The sequence below is a fragment of the Cottoperca gobio genome, chromosome 16, assembly GCF_900634415.1.
Source record: "Cottoperca gobio chromosome 16, fCotGob3.1, whole genome shotgun sequence".
NCBI lineage: Eukaryota > Metazoa > Chordata > Actinopteri > Perciformes > Bovichtidae > Cottoperca > Cottoperca gobio.
This window is the reverse complement of record NC_041370.1, coordinates 11,857,525-11,875,251: the sequence shown is the minus strand read 5'-3', so window position 1 is coordinate 11,875,251 and position 17,727 is coordinate 11,857,525. Positions and strand designations below refer to the sequence as shown.

Here is a 17,727-nt window from a genome sequence, read left to right as displayed (position 1 = left end):
CTTCCCCATTTGATCCTCATTGAGTTTGTAGGAACCAAGAGTATAAACTTTAAGTTGACTTGTGTGTCTTGTCTTATGCACGCACCAGTGCGTATCATTTGCAATTGTAAAGTAGACATTTGGCTCCAAAAGATTTACTGCAAAGTGTGTTTCTTTATTTGTTCAGTTAAAGCATTGTTGACATACAGTATATTTAAATGATGATTTCTCACTGCTTTATCAATGCAAAGAGACTTTAAGGAAACATCTTACAGAGAAACCTCACCTGAACAAACAGACAAGACAGCAATATTGCAATATAGCCGGCTATTTATAATACAAAAATAAAATAAAAAACAGACAAGAACATCATTTACACCATATAATGCCAGCCTGTGATCAGCTTAAAGACACACTTTGCTATGGTAACATGCAAACATGCACATTATCTGCTTGAAAGTAACAAAAATTGAAATGATAGTTACAGCAGTACAATAAAGAAGTGCTGTAACTACTCCCCTGAGGAGTTTGCGTTGGTTATATTGAGACCACGATAACACAGTGAACGTCTCTATTCTCAGCCTGAAGCAATTAAACAGCTCCCATGATTGCACCCATAAAACAACCAGTGTCTTTAACAGGTCCTCTGTTCAGCGTTGTTAAGCAGAGTCATTACGTCTGAAAATAAGTTGTGTTGATTGAGTGAGTGTGGTTGAAAAGAGAAAATAATAATTATTATTATTATTAATTATGTCAGAGTGGGGAGAACAGAGATGAGGTCACAATGGCTCTCTTGTGCTCCCGTGCTTATGGTCTATCTTTTAATGATCCACCACTCCTGTGTAGAAAGCAGAGGGTTGGTAGAGATAGCAGGGGCTTACATTCCCTCATCCACTGCCCGCCAGAAGTGTATGATGATTCGATAATTGAGCCCCGCCCCCCCCCCTCTCTCTTTCTCCTCTCTCTCTCTTTCTCTCTCAGTATCTTTTTTTCGGCTGTCTAATATTGCAATAGAGTATTCATCGCTCTCTATCATCTTAAAAAGGTCTCTTAAACTCTTGTCTCTCTTCCATCTCCCCCTATACCTTCACACTCTTTTTGCATACTATATACTCACTGTAGGTCATTGAAATGTATTTCAGAAAGACATATTAACATGAGCTGAAACGTCTTTCTTTTCCAGAGGGAGAAGGTATTAGACAGACGTGAGAATAAAGGAAAGCACAGAGCATGGAGAACATAAAACAAAACATTAGAGGAACATGTGAAGGATGTTCAATGCACCTTCAAAATACGACCTGTAGACAACTAAATGTCTGGTGCAAGGATACATCGGAGAAAAGCATTATGAGATGTGTCACCATACCATGAATCACTCTCAATGGTTTGGTATTTACCTTGACCCATGAGCCCCTGCAGCCTATGCATTGTGCCTCTGTTAAAGAAGACTTGCCTCAGTAAGGTCTGTTGAAGCAGGTCGTTTAAAAGGACCATTACACTATTTATTTTCCCTTTACACCACAGCTAACCATTTTGCAAACCATGCCGCTGTGTTGTAGATTTTTGTATGCATTTCTCTTTTCTTAAAGGTTCAATGTGTAAGATATGCCAGCATTTAAACTGAAACTATTAAAACAATGAAGAGTGTGAAGAGGTAACAGTGTTGACGTTATGTTGTTTTCTAGTTTCTGCCACTTTGGATTTAGTCCAATAAACAAACTAGCGTAACGTTAGACGGACTACAGCCCCAGGTTAACATTAGTGCCCCAGTAAACACAGATGGATCAGCTCACCGTGAAGATTATAAGACGGCAGTGTTTCTTGAGCGGCGCTCAGAGCACTTCAAGTTCAGCAGTTTGGTCGATTTTTGGTATTATTGCCCACGGACTGACTGACAGGCATTATACAGGAGTAAATGCAATACACAAAATAAAGAATAAATTAGAGTTGAGTTTACTTAATTTTTTTTATCAAAGTCGCTTTGTCATTGCTTGTTTTTGCAATTTATGTGCAGATAAAAAAATGTTTAAGTCTTCAATGCATCACAATGGCTGTCGATGGTCATACAACAGTCACATTTTGTCACCTTTTGCTGATGTAGTAAAATGATTAAGCCTGCATCTAAAGAGCCTCTTCTAGTTTCAGCCATGAAATAGGTATATTATGCAGACTTAATGTTAATTGTAATAGATTACACAACTTAAGCCTTTTTTACAAGTCTGATAATTGATTTCCTTGAAATGGAAATCAATTATCTGCTTGGAAAAATCTTAAACTGTAAATCCCGCATTTGAAAATGATTAGAAAGAATATATTGTTGTGTACTCCTGAGTAAATTATATTGAGTTCTCCACCCCATCAGGTACTGTATTTCAGAAGCTTGAACTTTTGTATAGTGATAATTTTGACCAAATGTGTATAGGTAACACGTCATAGAGGGACATTTACATTACCGTTTCATGTCTAATATTCAAACTTTTGTAATTGACAACACATTCAGGCAGTGAATCTTCACTGGCAGAGGTCAGTCACACACATTTTTAAATAAAATCTTCTGTAAACTTCTAAATACTTGTTTGAGTTCTAAAAAATGTCTAAAAAAGAGTTCTGCCCAAACCTTAGTGAACCTTTAGAAAGCTTGAAAAGGTTGGGCTAATGAATAAGAGCTCTTGGGTCCTTTCTTCCTGCGCATTACTTTGTTGTTTCAATGTCAGCTGGTTTAACTTGGGTGAATAGTAAAACTCAACTTAAAGTCTTGCACATCCTGACCTCTTTTTAAGGGGGACTCCCTCTTTATTTCAATCTTTTGACTGCTTTAAAAAGACTCATTTCAGACTTTCTTATTTGGATGGTGAGGAGAGCTGCTGTCTCTTTGGCATTGACCTTCCTCTCTTGTGCCATGGCAAGAGGCTTTCAGAAACTCCACAAGCCATTGTGTTTGTTGACGTGTGAGAAAATCTGTTTGCACGTATGTGCTTGTCTGTTTACTGTAATCTCTAATCTCTAATTAATCATTGTCACTGCCCTAGAATCTAGGCTTTTTGTCTCGCAAATGTGAATATCTACTCTGTCTCTCTCCCCCTCTCCCTCTCTCCTCTCTCTCCCCCTCTCTCTCTCCCCCCCTCTCCCCCCTCTCTCCCCCCTCTCTCTCCCCCTCTCTCCCCCCTCTCTCTCTCTCTCTCTCTCTCTCTCTCTCTCTCTCTCTTCCCCTTGGTTTCCCTATTTGTGTCTATTTTAAGAACCTGATGTTCTCTGACAGCTTTCACACATTCCTCCATGGCATTAACACTGAGAGAAGCAAACACACACACACACACACACACACACACACACACACGCACACACACACACACACACACACACACACACACACACACACACACACACACACACACACACACACACACACACACACACACACACACACACCTGCATAAAGGAATATTGAAACTCTCTCTAACATTAACATTTACAGACAGTCCTCACGACATGTCAGCTGCGCTCGGGTAAATTAGCCTCTGGACATACACAATGAAATACAACACACTATAAAACGATCTTCTAAAAAGCACAGTGCATTACCACACACAAAAGATGTACATACAATACAATATGACGGTATGATGCTCAATACGAAACATCACCATACATTACAATCAGATACACGACATCATGTGTATTTCCTCATCCATTTCAATTCCATTCAGTCATGTTGTCTCTGTTAGGGGTTGGCCAGCCATGATGATATGATATTGTGTCATAGTTTCTGTCATAACTTGTCAAGTAAGATTATGGCCAGCCTCAGACATGACGGGATCACATCCTGAAGCTTTTGTACAGTCTTGTGTACAATATGTGTAACACCAATACGACTGATAGTTCTGAATACACACACGGGCACAATAAATAACACACTTACATATATGTGTGCAGTGAAACACACACCAAGAAAAAAGAGTGTGAATGACACTTAAATGTCAATCTATAGCTCAGGAAGTCAGGGACTAATTACACTCCTCTGCTGACACAAAGACGTTCCATTGGCTCTTTCTTTGAATGTCCACAGCTACCTGACAGGATACGTGACATGAGCAAAGCCCGAGGGATTACTGTCCTCACACACACACACACACACACACACACACACACACACACACACACACACACACACACACACACACACACACACACACACATGGAGAACGACATGTTCTGAGAAACATTTCACAAAGTGATCCCTGTCACACACATGTACGCATTCAAACAAGTTTGTTGGCACGTTGGTTATATTTTGTCATGTTGTTCACGGCTAGAGACAACTTTAGTGTGTATGAGCAGCCCATACAGAATGTGATCAATGCTGAAGCTTTACAGTAGTTTTTTTTTCTTTTTTCTCAATCTAGCGTCAGGAACTATCACGTTGCTAGATTAAAAACACCTCTAGAGAAATTAAATACTTAGAATTTTACCAATGAATTAAGTACAATACACTGTTACAATACATTGAGAAGCTTGCCACACTCTCTTGCTCTTGGAAAAACTATGTGTGTTTGTGCCTGTGTCTATACCAGTGCGCCTTGAAGGTGTTAAGCTGAATATGAAGGTCAATAGCAAGGGTATTCAGAGTAATTATACATTTTCTCTTCTGCAAGCCAATCAGAGAAGACCATGCCTGACCCTTGACAGGTCAGAGTTCACTGCTCTCAGCATGGTCACACAGCAATTAACCTACGCATAGTGTACAAACGGCCTCTCCTCCTTACTCCCCGTCTCTCTCTCTTAGACACACACATTAATGCACACTTGCATAAAGTGCAACTGATGCAAATTTGAACGGCATGTCTCCCTCTCCGCTCCTTTTCCATCTGTGCCCTTCTAAATGGGGTCAATTTTATCAAATGGAATAATTTAGCGGCGTCATTTTCACACTAGAGGGAATAGAATCTAATGTAAACTAGTGTGTACAGCAAGTTTCATTGCCAACCTTTGTCAAATATTGTCCCTGCTTACTATATGGCTCTTTCTGTTTAACTATCTCTATCTAATATGCACACACACACACTCACACAGAGGCACAATGCATCATCCAGTGTGTGATGTTCACCTATTCTTGCCGACACCTGCCATTTCAGCTTTGCATGCTTTGCATTTTTTACCCTGCTGCCTAGCAAGGACGCTGCCTCTTGACATACAAACTCTCTCTCACACACACACACACATACACACACAGACACATTTACACACTTCATTCATGCTTTAATTCTCTAAAATGTGATTGTTGCTCATCATTAATTATTTGTGCTTCCCTCAAGATCTTTTTTCCTGAATGACGAGAACATAAACTCTCTCCCTCTCTATCTCGCACTTGCAGATCTACACATGTTCATGCAAACACACACACACACACACACACACACACACACACACACACACACACACACACACACACACACACATACACACACACACACTGAAAGAAAAGGAGAGAGTGAAAAAAACACAGTTGTGTTCTTTTATGGCAGCTTGGCAGTATGAATATTATATATTACACCCAATCATCATTTTTACTATTAATTTATCTGCTAAATGTCTGTTTCTTATCGCTGCAGCCATACCATCTGCTTTTTGGAAACACAATGTTGAATAAAAGCTCAGGAATGTTCAACACAATAGAAAATAATGGTGTAGACAATGAATAATTCTCTTTCTCTATTAAAAACTCCACATGAGACAGCAAAATGCACAATAAAGCGGTTTGTCTTATCAGCGCCGACAGTATGTAGGGTTGTATTTTCTCCAGGGAAGCACGAGACACGGAAACGCAGGATGGGTCTGAAATACTGAGAATGTTTTTTGTTTTTTTTTGCAATTACAGAATTGTTTTTAGTAACAAAGCTCTTACATTAACATCACAATACACTTCAATTCAAAGCAAATCCCTGGAAATCATGTTTCCCTCTGAATTATTACATCCACTGGAGACACGGGTGACCAAACGCACACAACTAAACTAACAGACAGATAAACAGGCAGGAGGCTTATTTTTATTCCATGTGGTTTACTCTCTTAGTTTTGGTTTGTATTGACTGTATCTAAGGTGGCATCACTAAAACCACACCACACGCAGAACATGCCGGTTGCCAACATCTTCAAAGCTAACTTTATAGTGGTTTGTATAAAATAACCACAAAACATAGTTTTATGGAGGTAGATGTTTGTTCTGATGTTTTCTACACCAACCTGACAGTGACTCATGTGAATTGTAGTAGCAGTAATCCGGTTGAAATAGAGTGAACAGTAAACAGTGAAGCTGTTATGACAGGATTATATTGGTAATTTTCTGCGATGTGGGTTGAAGGTAAAAATCCAGTTAACAGATATACATGCAAGACAGAGAGACAGGCAAATAGACAACTAGACACGACAGACACAGCTTCAATTAAACATAGTAACCATGCTACTGATAGTAGTGGCCTGCTGCAGGCTCGTAATTATTTTTCACGAATCATGGGTCTATGTTAGTCGCCTCATTGTGGCATTGTATCCCAGGAGGCAGTTTGAAGGGGAATGAGAACAAATGGCATCCTCCCTTGTTAGGAGGATTTTTCCTCCTTGCTAACTATAGATTCAATGTGAAAATATACACAGAAACGACAATTTACCTAATCACCAATAATCACCGTACTGCTCATTAAATTTGTGCAAATTGCATGCTGCCTCTCTTCTTCCTTCACCCTTCCTGCTTTAAAAATACAGAGCAGGGAAATTGCACCTCTGACAAGCACACAGTTTTCCTCCTTATAGAATTAGACTTCTGTGTCAGCTTTTTCCTACCTTGTCAGCTCTTTCACTCGACTGGAGGTAAGGCTGAGGAGATGAGGCGAAACATTCTTCAGGCCTATTTCAGCCTCATAATGGGCTGCCGATTTCCCTGCAGCCACGAGGGAAGAGCTGTGTGGATTCATGCTATTTGCAGGCCACAGCTGTTCGTCAAAGTTATGATTATATAGAATGACACAGATAAATCTGAGATTTTCATCTCAACTCTCACAGCATGGCAACCAAAATTGCTCTGTTCAGTTTCATCTATCTTAGTTCACACAAAGAGTGACGTAGATTGGGAGGGGGAAGGAAGAAGTTAGATGAGGCAAAAAGATTGTCAAAGCTTGCTTTCCAAGGAGAGGATAAGACAATCCCATGCAAGCGTTGTCTGTGTGGAGATATTTTCAAAGCATCGCAGCCCCCTGTGTTGTTGAAAAGGCTGAATTCTGAAATAAGCAAGGCCACATAATTCAGCAGCAATGTGTGTCGGACGAAAGAGGAAAATCTTTAAATCTCCAGTTTCATGCAGCTCCTCCCCGCCTCTGATTTCTGCCGCTTGGCTTGCCAGATAAGATTCTGAACTTCAAACATGCAGTCAAATGCTCATCCTGTTAAAGCAGAGATAGAGGCTGAGGCTCTCTGCGTTCGGAAATGTTTCTGTGTGGCGTGTAGGCCTGCTTTAGAGATGGCGATATTGTGAACATTGAATGTAAACTCACACGGACATACAGTTTCTTAACACCGAACATATGCAGTGACACTTGCTGAAACATAACAAATCCCAGAACATGGAGATGTTGTCGTGAGCATACATGTGGCATATACGTACAAGCATAATGAACTATTGTCTTATCTTGTCAGCCCTAAAGCAGCAATTTAATCAAACACAAACAAATGCAGAAATAGGTTACACTTTCATCCAAACTGTTTCTGATTCTCCTTAAACCTATTGTAAGTGTTTCATAATGAACATCCCAGGCGTGTCTGTCTGGAAAGTCGGTAATGGAATATTTATAGAATATTTCTACGAATACTTTTGGGAAACTCTGGTTCTAACAAGCATCTTTGTTCTTCTGAGACACAATTTCAGCTTTCCTATGTTGCATTTCTCCTTTTGTCTCTTTTTCTGTGTCCCACTCTCGCTGCTATTCTCTCTCAGTTTCTGTCGTTGTGTCTCATTGTATATACAGTATCTTTCTCGGTGGCTTTTTATCTTTCACCCTGTCTGCTTTTTCAACAACCTCAAAACCTGAGCTCTGCGACAACCTCAATCTGAAACTCATACCTAATGCATTACAGTAGTAGCCATCATACAACAGAAATCATCAATCCTGCGGGCTTTTCTTTGTCCATTGTAGCAGCGTGGAACTATACAATATGCACGCTGTAACTCAAAACTGTCTTTAATAACTGTGCCTCATATCATTCTGTGTGCCCTCTGACAGCTGGACGCAGCTGGAAACTTTCAAATAATTCCCCTTGAGAATTAAACCTCAGCACCACAGCAGCTCACTCCTGCTTGCAGTGCATGCAGTGCAGTGTTGTCAGAGAGATTTGCAAATGAAAATTTGCCTGTTAAACTGGAAGAATTAATGTTTAATGTCTGCTATGCAACATTGCATGTTCTCTCAGTAATGCACTGCAGGCTGATCCAACACAACACTGACAAACTTTGCGCTCAGTGTCTCACGTGAGTCTGCAACTCCACCCTGACATTTATAAAATAGCGGTTCAGCATGTGTTTGATGTAAACATGCCCCAGAGCGCACCACTGTTAAATGTCGCAAGATGTTTTCGGATAAGCACAAAACACTGACATGTTTAAAAATCCTCTGCGGACTTCTGTGGAAGCCTTCAAGGACTCAGGTCTTGAAGAGGTAAGTGTGTGTGCATGAGAGGGTTTTTGTCTTGCCACAATTGGAGACACACTTTGGACTACACATTAGCTGATTAGGGACAGCTTTCCAGACGGGAGAACTGGTAAACATTTTCTTCTGAATTTAGCCTCAAACTATCCCAGTGCACCGCCTTCAACAGGCTCCACCAACCACAGTCGGTTTGGTTTAGGTTATGGCCACATTTAGTGTTTGACATGTATATGTTACAGTTAAAGTTCTAATCCTTAAAGCTGATTTTTTTTTTTATATCAACAATAGATCAAATAATTGTGAAGGCAGTCAACAGATATTTGTCACTCGATCCTTGTCCTTCAGCCCGAAAGAGCATTTTAGCGCCTTTTAACTTATTGTTAAAATTCAAATTCAGCAGACATTCAGTCTGTAACGTTTTCATTGTTACTGGCAAAGTCTTGAGCAGAATTCAAATTGCATACTCACACACAAGGGATCTACAGGAAATGATGCATGCACATACTTGATGTGATGCAGAAGACAAAAGCAGTTCTCAGAGGGCTTTGTTTGTCTTCTGTTGTCTTCCTAAATTAAAACAATGTGATGGAATAAATCCTGTCACACAGTTTGCTTTGGTGCACAGATACACAAGTTGCTCTTCTTCTGTTGCCTCTGATCAGCTTCTCGAGGTATGTTTGCTGCCCCCAGTGGTTGACACACATGTGGTTTCATGACACTCTGAAACATGTATTATTATGTAAAACGTACGTGTTGTTACTACCGGTAACCACAGGTGTCGTCAAATCAACCACAACTGAAATCTCAAGGATTAGTTGGAGTGAGAGTCCAGGGAAGAAATAAGAGTCCTGGAAAATGTCCAACCTTTGTGTTTTCTGTGTGAGAATGATAGGGGCATTGATAACCTTAAGAGCAAAGAGGCATCCTACTCTATTCTGTTAAACAGACCATTACAGCCAGCTTCACTTGAATTTACTCAATGCATTCAGTAGTTGTTAATTTAGAGACCCATTGAAAAGAGAGGTGGGAGAGCACTAGGGACCGAGTGAGAGAGTGTAGAGAGCAAAAGAAAGAAATGCAGATACTGTAGGAGAGAGAGTGACTTTTAGGCAGATAGAGAAGGAAGAAAAGAAGAAAAGAGACATGTCCCGCAGGCAGAGCGAGTAAATGAGTCATCCGAGTGGATCTGCTATCAGGTCTATTCTAACAGCGCTACAAGTGAATGGATGCCTTAAAGGTTAGGCATAAAATGATTTCTCATTTTGCTGCGATATCCCCCAAGATAGACATTAATGCTTTAGTTATGGACTTGACTGCAAAAGCTCCTGGGGTAAGGCGCTGCTTGTCTGCCATAAATATAGCCGGCTATCTATGTGCACATTGTGATTTCAATGAGGCTGCTTTTATGATGAGGAATGTATTTTTGTGCAAATAGTCAGTAGAGTTGATATGATGCTGTGTGTCATTTTCACAGCCAGGTAGGCACCCTGTCTGCAGAGCCAACTCCCCAGGTGCTGTGGATCACAGCTGAGACTCTGTTTAGCTCTGATCGCCCTGACCCAGCCATTTCAGCACACACAGACACACACACACACACACACACACACACACGGCACACAAACACGGGCACATACACCAACGAACACACGCAAGCAAAGCAATGCATTCATACAAAGTAAAGCAGCCACACACAAAACAATTACATATGTGCCAAGCTTCATTTCTGCTCTGTTGAGTCTGTTCGTGTCACAACTTTGCAGATGTTTTAGCCATGGGGACATGAATACTACATTTGCACAAATTCTCTTCCCAGTCGTTTGGTTGGAACAGTGGGTTTTGAAATGATAATGAATCTGTGGGCCAGGATCTCCCACATGGCACCATGTCTAGTGTGAAAAAAAGAAGAAAAAGAATAAGGCAGCCCTGGAAAGCAGCAGAATGAGATTTTTTCTTCCTCGCTCGAATGTGAAAATCAAATTTTGGCTGAAGTAGATATCGCCTTTAAAGTGTGTTTCTAAGAAGGGATAAAATGAAAGAAAAAAATAATAATCTGAGGTTATAATTACAGTTGCTTCCCCATATAACTGATTCACAGTGTAAAGTCCTGCTGTATCAATCAATCTCTGGAATCAAGTAATAACATCTAGTAAGAGATAGGAATATACTTTTTTAACTGTTTGGTAAAGGGATGACTCACTGTGACACATACACAATCAAATGACATGATGCATGCTCGCACACTCATATACATGTGATAAAAGTGCTGATTGCTGGTGTAATAAACAAATAAACGCACACACACACGCACACACACACACGCTGTTGCACATACACAAAGAGGGATAGGCTATAGGTCAGATTCCACAGCAATAAAACTGCACAGCAGATCATATTGATCATCCAAACTCGGAGTGTGAACATGACAGTGGCGAACGGCACGTCGGAGATGATGAAGCCAGAGACTGTGTCGCTGCATTCTGTGGGTGCAGCTGCTGCCCCTGTGTCAGAGATGCTGTGTATCTTCGGGACGGGGGATTTAGGGCGCTCTCTGGGTTTGCGTCTGCTCCAGTCTGGCTACAGGGTGGTGTACGGCAGCCGCAGACCTCACAGCTGTGGCCCCTTGCCTCAGGGTGCTCAGGTACAACAAATGGCATAGCACTTTAAGTCTGTCAAAATGTTCAAAACATTGTTTGTATGCAGCTCAAACGTGTGTCTTAATGTCTTGATTTGTGTGTTTTGAACAGGTGATGAGCCACGAAGCAGCGGCTCAATCAACCAGTCTGATCTTTATTTGTGTTCACAGAGAACACTATGGATTCCTGGAGACAATGGCACCTCATCTTGCAGGAAAGGTGAACTAAAGTTTGATGTTAGAATCTGTAACAATAAAGTACACACAAGGAGTTACTGGGGAACAAATCAGGAAGTAACATCTTATTGCAAATAGAGAATTAAAAAGCAGTCCCTGTTGCTAAAAGGAACGTAGTAAAGGTTGAGAACACACATAGTTTACTAAACTACAATATATTTTCTAGTTCCTCCACATGTGTTAATCTACATATTGACAACCAACATGTTGCTCCTAGTAACCTCCGACTTGTTGGAAACTCTTTATTAGGAACAACCCCAGCGACAACATTACAATATAAGCACACTTAGACAAAACATTTAACAAAAGACAAAAATAACAAGAAAATAATTAGACGATGTAAATGTCACAAACACAAACAATCAAAAATAAATACCATTAATTTAAAGATTATAGAAAAGTATTGATGTGAGTGATAGCATTAAATAATAAAGTTAAACAACATAATTATAAAAGTGTTACCATGGACACTGATCCTATAAGAAGAAGAAGCTTGACTTATAAAAAGTAGTTTAAAACACGTTATTTAATAACCATTTAATTCCAGATTATTTCTTTACACATTTCTCAGCAACTGTCCTGGAGTGTGTGTACCGTGTTGTAACATACAGTATTACATTAGAAGCAGTCTTAGGGCTTTTACGGTTTAAAAGTTATGAATTAGACATCGCTCTTTGATTCATCGTAAAATTAATGAAAAGATTTTCCTGTAGCACAATCTTTACATAGTTTTTACTTCAAACAGTTTAACCTTTATCATCATTTCTGAATAACTCAACATTCTCCCTTTATTGTAATAGGAATATGCATGAGACAAGATAATAGTTAATTGAATTGATTGAACTATTTTCTTTTGTTTCCTCCACTTTGTCGATACTGATGGCTTGATTACAAGGCGCTGGTGGACCTCAGTAACAACCTGAAGAAAGACATGTACCCAGAAGCCAACGCCGCCTACCTGCAGAGGTAACAGACTCCTGTGAAAGTGAAGAAAACAAACACAGGATGACTCGTTTATAAATACATCGTGTATGCAAACGCTTCCATCCTCATGAATGTAATGTTTTATATTTCTTATGATCTCAAAAAATGGAGACAACTTTTCTGCAGACAAATCTGGGTTTAATGTCAAACAATCACTTTGAAACAGTAGGTGACACATTTTATTTTATTTTAATGCTGGATGTCTATTTGGGAAAGTGCTTCTAAAAACCACTTAGAGCATGAGACATCAAAACTCTCAACTGAATCCAAAAATCAAAACAAAAAAATTGCGAGGTTGCAGCTCCCTTGGCAGGACGGCCTGCTGTGTGTCTATTCAGTTGAAGTGGAAACATTGATTCTCACCATTTTGAAGCCCTTCCTTCCCTGTTTGAGTATTTGTAGATAGAAACAATAGCAAATAAAGTCCTTGCTGTGCGTTCTTCAGATTGGTCCCTGGAGCTGCTGTGGTGAAAGGTCTTAACACGCTGTCTGCCTGGGCCCTGCAGAACGGACTCCTGGCAGGAAAACAGGTGAGAGAGGAGTGGAAGTAAGGAATCTGTTAAACGATGTTGGTGGGATCAATTAGTAACAGAGCCAGGAAGCTTCTGAGCCTTAAGGAAGGCTTTGGTGGAGGATATAAATATAAATGTAATAATAAATAAATGTAAATATACAAAGACAGAGCAGTAGCCTACCAGGTGGGGAGATTACCAACTTGATATTTTCATGATGTGACAAGTTAGACTTTAAACTAGGCAACCCTAACTGCTTTCAACATTTCCTGGAATTCAATGGGATAAGTGGCTCTCCAGCTTGTTAAAAATAGGATGAAATGAATGCTTCACCATACACCACGCAAAACTAAACTTAGGAAGGGAATTGATTTCATTTGTGCTGATGCAGATGATTGATTTTGCCGTCTTTCAATAACAATGCAAGAGAAAACGAGGACAGTGCTTGTATAAACACACACACACACACATACACACACACACACACACACACACACACACACACACACACACACACACACACACACACACACACACAAACAAATAAACAAACAAACAAACAAACAAACACACTTAATGATGTTACAAAGTAGAAAGACCAATGTTTATTGCAGCTTCTGATTCACAGCTACAAAGACAAACACAAACATGCTGGAACCTCTGGAGACCCAACCTGAATCTGCCTCGAATCCTCTTCAATGCAAACAACCCCCCCCCCCCCTCCCTCCCCATACACACAAACACACACACACACACACACACACACACACACACACACACACACACACACACACACACACACACACACACACACATTCACACACAGATACCACTGCAGTGCTCTATTTTCTTTGAAAACAGGTAGCTGTGAGAGCACAGGAGGGTTTGAATGTGTGTGTCTTTATCAGTGCATGTGTAGGTACAGGATGTGTCCACATGCACATGCTTGTAAGTGTGTGCTATTCCTTAGCTGGCAATTTGATTAGATCCACAGTGGGGCTGTGGTTCTGTCACATTTACATTCAGATAGAGATTTAGTCTGTCGGCCGTCCCCTGCTATTACTGGTGCAGTAATGTAGGGAGACATGGCTGGCTGCCCGGTCCACTTATACACACACCTGGGGGAAAACTACTCAATCCCACTGACTCTACTATATGCCTGTCAAACTGCTCTCTCTCTCTCTCTCTCTCTCTCTCTCTCTCTCTCTCTCTCTAGCGCTCTCTATCTATCCCCTCTTTATGATTTGTTTCCCCCCCCCCCCCTCTTTACAAACAACTTAATCGTCTTATCACAGAGCTGTGAGTGGGGTAATAACCTTCAGCATGAAGATCTAGAAATGGGATTACATATTGAGCAGGATATGAGTATGAGTGTTGCTTTACATAGTCATACGCTTTGAGGGGCTTCATCTCAATAATTACTGAAACAGCACAGGGAGATCAACAAAAGAAGGCTACTTCTGTAGACAGACACAGTAGGTGTACATGGTGCAGTCATGCGCTAGATATTCCAAATAGGGATGGTGAGTCATCTCACAATAATCTTTGAGTAATTATTAGCAACGGAAAAACAAAAGCTGAGCAGAATGCAGCAAGTGGAAAATATTTCCAGTTTTATTGTTCCGAGACAATTTTGACTTCTGATATCAATGACTTATAAACTATATAATTGTAGATAAAGAATTAGTAAGGTACATGATGTACACTTGGAAACAGTGATTCCAATGTTAACTAAAACATAACAAGACAATATTTTGTCTATGTTACTTTATTAGGATCTGTGTTAATATCGATACATTTTGATACTGGTTACTACTAATATTAAAGATTAAAGGCTTATTCTCTATTTTTCTTCTTGTCAACAAATCCCATGACCAAAAAAAAAACCCTCTAATGAGCTCATCCATAAAAAGAAGGATCGTCTGTGTAGCCGAAGAATCTTCTGTGGCATAGATCTCCATTTCTGACAAAAAAAATAAAACTATTTCAAACACATCAATGAGCCATGCTGTTGCATTGAGTGACATCTTCTTTCATTGCGATGAACCGGTGCACTGTATTTTTTCAGTCCCAATAAATACTAACTGGCTCATCAAATAAGTTACTGAAAATAGATCCAAACAAATACACCGTGTGCTCTTGTTTGGAAATGTTTGCTAATAAGTAGTGTCCAGCTTTTCTTTGACGAAACTTTTGTTAATTAAATAAAAATGTTTAATGAAGGAAATATTTGTGACCAGCTTTTAAAGAGTCATGTCTTCAGTCAGACTCAATGGGCTTGGAACAAAGTTGGAAAGTGTTGAGAGATGGATTAACTTGTCGGTTTTGATCATTTCATGGTACTTGTTGACAATAAAAACATGCTTTATTCTGAAAACAACTCATGACTTGCTTGCAGCGCATTTTAAAAATAACCCACACCTCCATGCTCCAGGTGTACCTGTGTGGGAACAGTGCAGAAGCAAAGCGGGCAGTAGCAGAGATGTCCACCAAGCTGGGCCTCACTGTTCTGGATAAAGGGTCTCTGTCCGCAGCCAGAGAGCTGGAGGACTTCCCCCTACAGCTGTTCCCAGAGTGGAGGCTGCCGCTAAGCGTGGCCGTCGGCCTCACCGCCTTCTTCTTCTTCTATCTTCTAATTAGAGATGTCATCTGGGCATATGTTGAACAGGGGAAAGACATCTCCTACAGAATCACAGTGTCCCTAGGCAACAAGGTAAATATTTGCCCCCCCCTCTGGTAAAGTGTCCTGTTGATGATATTTTGTGTTCCCTTAAAAGGATGTGTTCTGTGTTTACCCCCATCTTTCAGGTGTTTCCCATTGTGTCTCTTATCATGTTGTCGCTGTGTTACCTGCCTGGTGTCATAGCTGCCTTCCTTCAGCTCTACAGAGGAACCAAGTACAGGTCAGAAATCAACAAAAATGTCCCAGCCCGGTCTCATATCATCTCAAGGTCATCAAATACCAATGTTTTGTCATGACCCTCTGCATCTGACACTGACGCTCAAGGCACCCAATTGTCTGTATTAGACGCACCTGTTTTTTTTTTTAACTCTCCGATGCAAACCCAGTTGCTGCAATATTAGACACTCAGAGTGCTTTGTTGACTTACTATAAAGAGCAATAAAGTCCATATGCAGGTTGGGCTGCATGGATGGGTCAGAGAAATGCATGACTTTCACCCAGTTCACCCACTTTGTGTCCCGTGTGAAACCAAAACTCAATGTGACTACTTAACTTATGTTCATAACTTAATTTAGGCTCCCGTAAAAAAGGTACTTATTTTAACCCAAACCACAGTGTTTTCCTAAACCTAACCTAACCAAGTTATATTATTGTTTAAAAGAGCAACCGTAGTGGAGCGTCGTAGTGGAGCGTCGTAGTGGAGCGTCATAGTTATGCGTAGGGTTACCCAGTGCGTTAGAAAGTGACGCCAAGGGGTCCTGACAAAGCGACTGTATGTGAGAGTTTGAAATGAGAACGGGTTGCATGTCCACTACCTGTGCAAATTGTTGTAAAACAAAGTGTATCCTTTTTGGAGGCCTCGCTCACTTTTGCATGTTCCAGGCGCTTCCCTGATTGGCTGGACCGCTGGATGCTGTGCAGGAAGCAGATGGGTCTGATTGCAATGGGCTATGCTTTTCTCCATGCCATCTATACCTTTGTTACTCCTACTCGCTATTCTGTCCAACACAAACTCATCTCGCTTGTGGTGGATGAGGTACAGATGGCCTGCAGTGTTTCTACAATCCTGTACATAGAGAAGCATGATGTAAGCTAGCCATACTCACAGTACTGTGTCTCTGTCTCCCATAGATGAAGAACAATAAAACCACTCCGTTTTACTTTGATAACACAGAGGCATGGGCCCAGGACTCATTCTATATGCTGGGAATCCTGGGCTTCTTTCTTTATGCCCTGCTAGGACTAACATCCCTGCCCTCTGTGGGAGGCTCTCTCAGCTGGAGAGAGTTCAACTTCATTCAGGTCAGAGCGCAGTTGGATATGTTTTATGTGCATGTGTTACTGTTAGAGTATGTGTGTGTCCATGTGCGTGCTTGTGTTCACCTTAAGGCCTACTGACGTTATCAGTCATGTGCTTACTATCAGTTGAAAAAAGTCATTTAGGGCCTTGATAATCTATATTTGGAGTTTCAAAATTTGTTGTGAAAGCAATATGTCACGGGCAGTCATATCCCCCAGGCATAGTTAACTAACTGCCTAACACAGGCACACAGAGTGAAAGTCTGGCTGGCTTTAGCCCAGGATCTTAAATGTTAAGTTATTCATTAAATAGAATTATGATACCTGGTATAATCTTTGAGGGAGGAGATTGTTTTTTACAGGTCACAGGTGAATTTATGTAAAGGTCAGTTCCATAGGTAGACCTCAGATAGGGAATGAGATTTATAGATAGAGGTCTAAGTCAAGATAATTCTTATGATCTGGTGAAGAAAGTGGTGAAAAACATAGTCAATTAGGTATACATTAACATAAACAGTCTTTTTTCAAGAGTTGTCAACAGAGGAATGTAAATGATTGAATGTTAATGCTCACAGCAGAAGGATTTGCTGTTCTAAATGGGTTAAATAACATCCCTGATTATCATGGCGGAGGCACCGTTCATTACTACACTACATTAATATAAATGTTTCCTTATTGTGCTGTTTAAGTCACTGTGGATGAGAACATCAA

At 40.5% G+C, this 17,727-nt stretch overlaps 1 protein-coding gene across 1 annotated transcript in view; it reads left to right on the top strand.

Annotated features, from left to right (window-relative positions):
- LOC115021033 (metalloreductase STEAP4-like) overlaps nucleotides 1-17,727 on the top strand; it is a 31,458-nt gene that overhangs the window by 10,514 nt on the left and 3,217 nt on the right. The window contains exons 3-9 of the mRNA XM_029451147.1: nucleotides 11,473-11,521; nucleotides 12,434-12,504; nucleotides 12,968-13,052; nucleotides 15,469-15,747; nucleotides 15,843-15,937; nucleotides 16,600-16,753; nucleotides 16,849-17,019. Coding sequence (XP_029307007.1) covers nucleotides 11,473-11,521; nucleotides 12,434-12,504; nucleotides 12,968-13,052; nucleotides 15,469-15,747; nucleotides 15,843-15,937; nucleotides 16,600-16,753; nucleotides 16,849-17,019 — 904 coding nt within the window. The remainder of the gene's footprint in view (nucleotides 1-11,472; nucleotides 11,522-12,433; nucleotides 12,505-12,967; nucleotides 13,053-15,468; nucleotides 15,748-15,842; nucleotides 15,938-16,599; nucleotides 16,754-16,848; nucleotides 17,020-17,727) is intronic.